The 2,171-nt window shown below is 52.7% G+C and overlaps 2 protein-coding genes across 2 annotated transcripts; one reads left to right on the top strand and one right to left on the bottom strand.

The window, feature by feature from the left end:
• Positions 1-239: 239 nt before the first annotated feature.
• On the bottom strand, positions 240-1,138 carry GLOTRDRAFT_134625 (uncharacterized protein; the record flags this gene model as incomplete). The annotated part of the gene is made up of 4 exons (XM_007873578.1): positions 240-299; positions 351-533; positions 583-675; positions 731-1,138. 4 exons carry the CDS (start codon positions 1,136-1,138, stop codon positions 240-242), a joined length of 744 nt encoding a protein of 247 aa, XP_007871769.1.
• Positions 1,139-1,464: 326 nt separating this feature from the next.
• GLOTRDRAFT_97366 (uncharacterized protein) lies at positions 1,465-2,114 on the top strand (the record flags this gene model as incomplete). Its single annotated transcript, XM_007873577.1, has 3 exons — positions 1,465-1,594; positions 1,649-1,827; positions 1,874-2,114. Coding segments are annotated over 3 exons (550 nt in total), but the record flags the coding sequence as incomplete, so codon positions are not given.
• Positions 2,115-2,171: the final 57 nt, after the last annotated feature.

The following is a 2,171-nucleotide window of genomic DNA, read 5'->3' as shown; positions in this document are numbered from 1 at the left end:
TGATAACGCGGTGGGCACTTCCTGGACCTCGGTTTATCGTTCACTGATTGACAACCAATTGCAGCGTAGAGTGGGCACTCGAGCATGGCGACACTATACCCGCGTCAATGCTCCTCTATGCAGACAGAGGTGTTCGTCGATCACAACGCATAAGGGACAGGGACATGAGATTCGAGTAGCTGTCATGTAGGGGCATGTACATAGAATCGACTGCGGGTCCACAGAGTCCGAGACTTCCTTCATTCTGAGCTGTCCTCTGACTCTACATCTTCGTCTTCCGATTCAGACAAGGAAGGAGTCTGCATTGGATATCAGGGCCGCACGCGATGAAGAGTATGGAAGGGGCATACCTGGCGACTGCTTCTCAGCTTGCTCTTCTGGCTATTAGAGGCTGTCTCGACCGCCTTTCCCTTCCCTTTGCGGGTCTTCTGGCTGCCTTTCTTCGTACGAGTGTATTTAAGATGGCACTTCAACATGTCGTGGACCGGCCAGCACTTCTCGTATCGAGAGAGGAACGAATATTGTTCCATAACCTGATGTCACATGAGCAGGATGAGGAAGAGCATGGCATGTCTCTCGTACCACTTTCTTCAGCTTGTCCACTTTAGCGCGGTTCTGGGACTGCAATGACTGCGTAGTATCAAGCATTGCATCCGCCTTGTCCTTTACAAAATCCTTTCATCCTATCCGTTAGACAGCTACAAGACAGCGCACAGCCAAAACCACATACGGATACCTCCTCAATAAGTTTGGTGCTCCACCCCAGGCCCGTCAAAGCATCATTCAAATTGTAGCCGCCCCTCTGTAGCCGTGCAACTTCACCAGCAGGCTTGGCTATGAGTGGCTGTCCGTCCGTTGAGGTCGATGGGCCTGATCGAATCCTTGGTTCTTCTGCAAAGGTGACACTGCGCCGGTACGGAACCGGAGCATGACGCGTAACCTTTGGAGTCCGCACTGGGCCTCCGGCAAACTCTTGGGGCCTCTCCTGGGCCAAGAAGTCAACCTCCGTAACAGGTGGGGGTCGACCTTGTATGGTCGAGAACATATTGGTATCGGTTAGCAGCACAGGAAGTACAGGGGGCAGTCGCTCATGCTCAAAGACTGCTGGAACCGTTTTGGCCTTCAGCAGGGGCGGCATAGTGGGATTGTCCGACACGACGGATGGCAAGAGATGAACAATAGCTGAACTGGTGAGCGGCTCAAGAAAGACCGATGCCTGAGCCACTGAGAAGTCTTCTTCCTTTCACCAACCTCAGCACGTGGCCGACGGATGGCCGCTCAGAACAATGCGGATACAGCACCGGCTTACATCCATGCGCGCTGCCCATTCTGCGCATTCAGACCAAGGCTGTACATTTGGATAGAGTTGGCTGCACGGTGGCATAAAGAGATGCGACGTATAAAAGAATGCCTGCGGTACTGGCGGGTGGGACATAACTTCTACAACCAGCCCACTGCTATAACATGACTTCCTTCGCGCTCATTGACACCCGTCGCGCGCAGCATTCTATCAAGGTGACCGGTGAAGGTGGAGGAGGATGCCCTGTGTATGCCTTGGCCATATCGCCATCGGGGACATTCCTAGCAGCCGGTGGTAAGCTTACGGAGTACCATCAGGACATAAAAAAGACTAACTGCTAGAACATAGACTTGAACGGTGTCAGGCTCTGGCACCTTGCAAGCCAGAAAGAGGTGGAGGTGCCCAGCGTCTGGGGCATACGAGGTGCGGTCACGAGCATTGTCTGGCTACAACGGGACCTGGGGGAGACAATGATTTACGGTACAAGTCTCGGCTTTCTTGTCTGCTGGAGGCAGAATTCGAATAAGGTACGTTACAAAACACACAATTGGATCAAAAACTCACAGTTCTCAGTTCAAGGAGCTGTGCTGGGTACGAGCTGGAGAGCAGCAGATTACATCTGTCAACATCGACCCAGCCTCAGGGCGCATCGTATCATGTATTCGGGATGGGACAGTATCAACCTGGATCTTGGACCAGGAGGAAAGGCTTGAGGGTATCTTCGCCGTTCAAGTGGAGAAGACAAATCCCATCGCAGTATCGATCCAAGGTAACACAACCAAGGACCTCCTGCTCTTCACAATGGCAGGCAAAGGTAAAGAGTCCCCACGCCCCATAGCCGCATTGCTGGCATTAAAAATTCGGTACAGGG

Source organism: Gloeophyllum trabeum (assembly GCF_000344685.1).
Source record: "Gloeophyllum trabeum ATCC 11539 unplaced genomic scaffold GLOTRscaffold_00344, whole genome shotgun sequence".
NCBI classification, from domain to species: domain Eukaryota; kingdom Fungi; phylum Basidiomycota; class Agaricomycetes; order Gloeophyllales; family Gloeophyllaceae; genus Gloeophyllum; species Gloeophyllum trabeum.
Note: the sequence above shows the minus strand (reverse complement) of the source record. Positions and strands in the feature narration are given on the sequence as shown.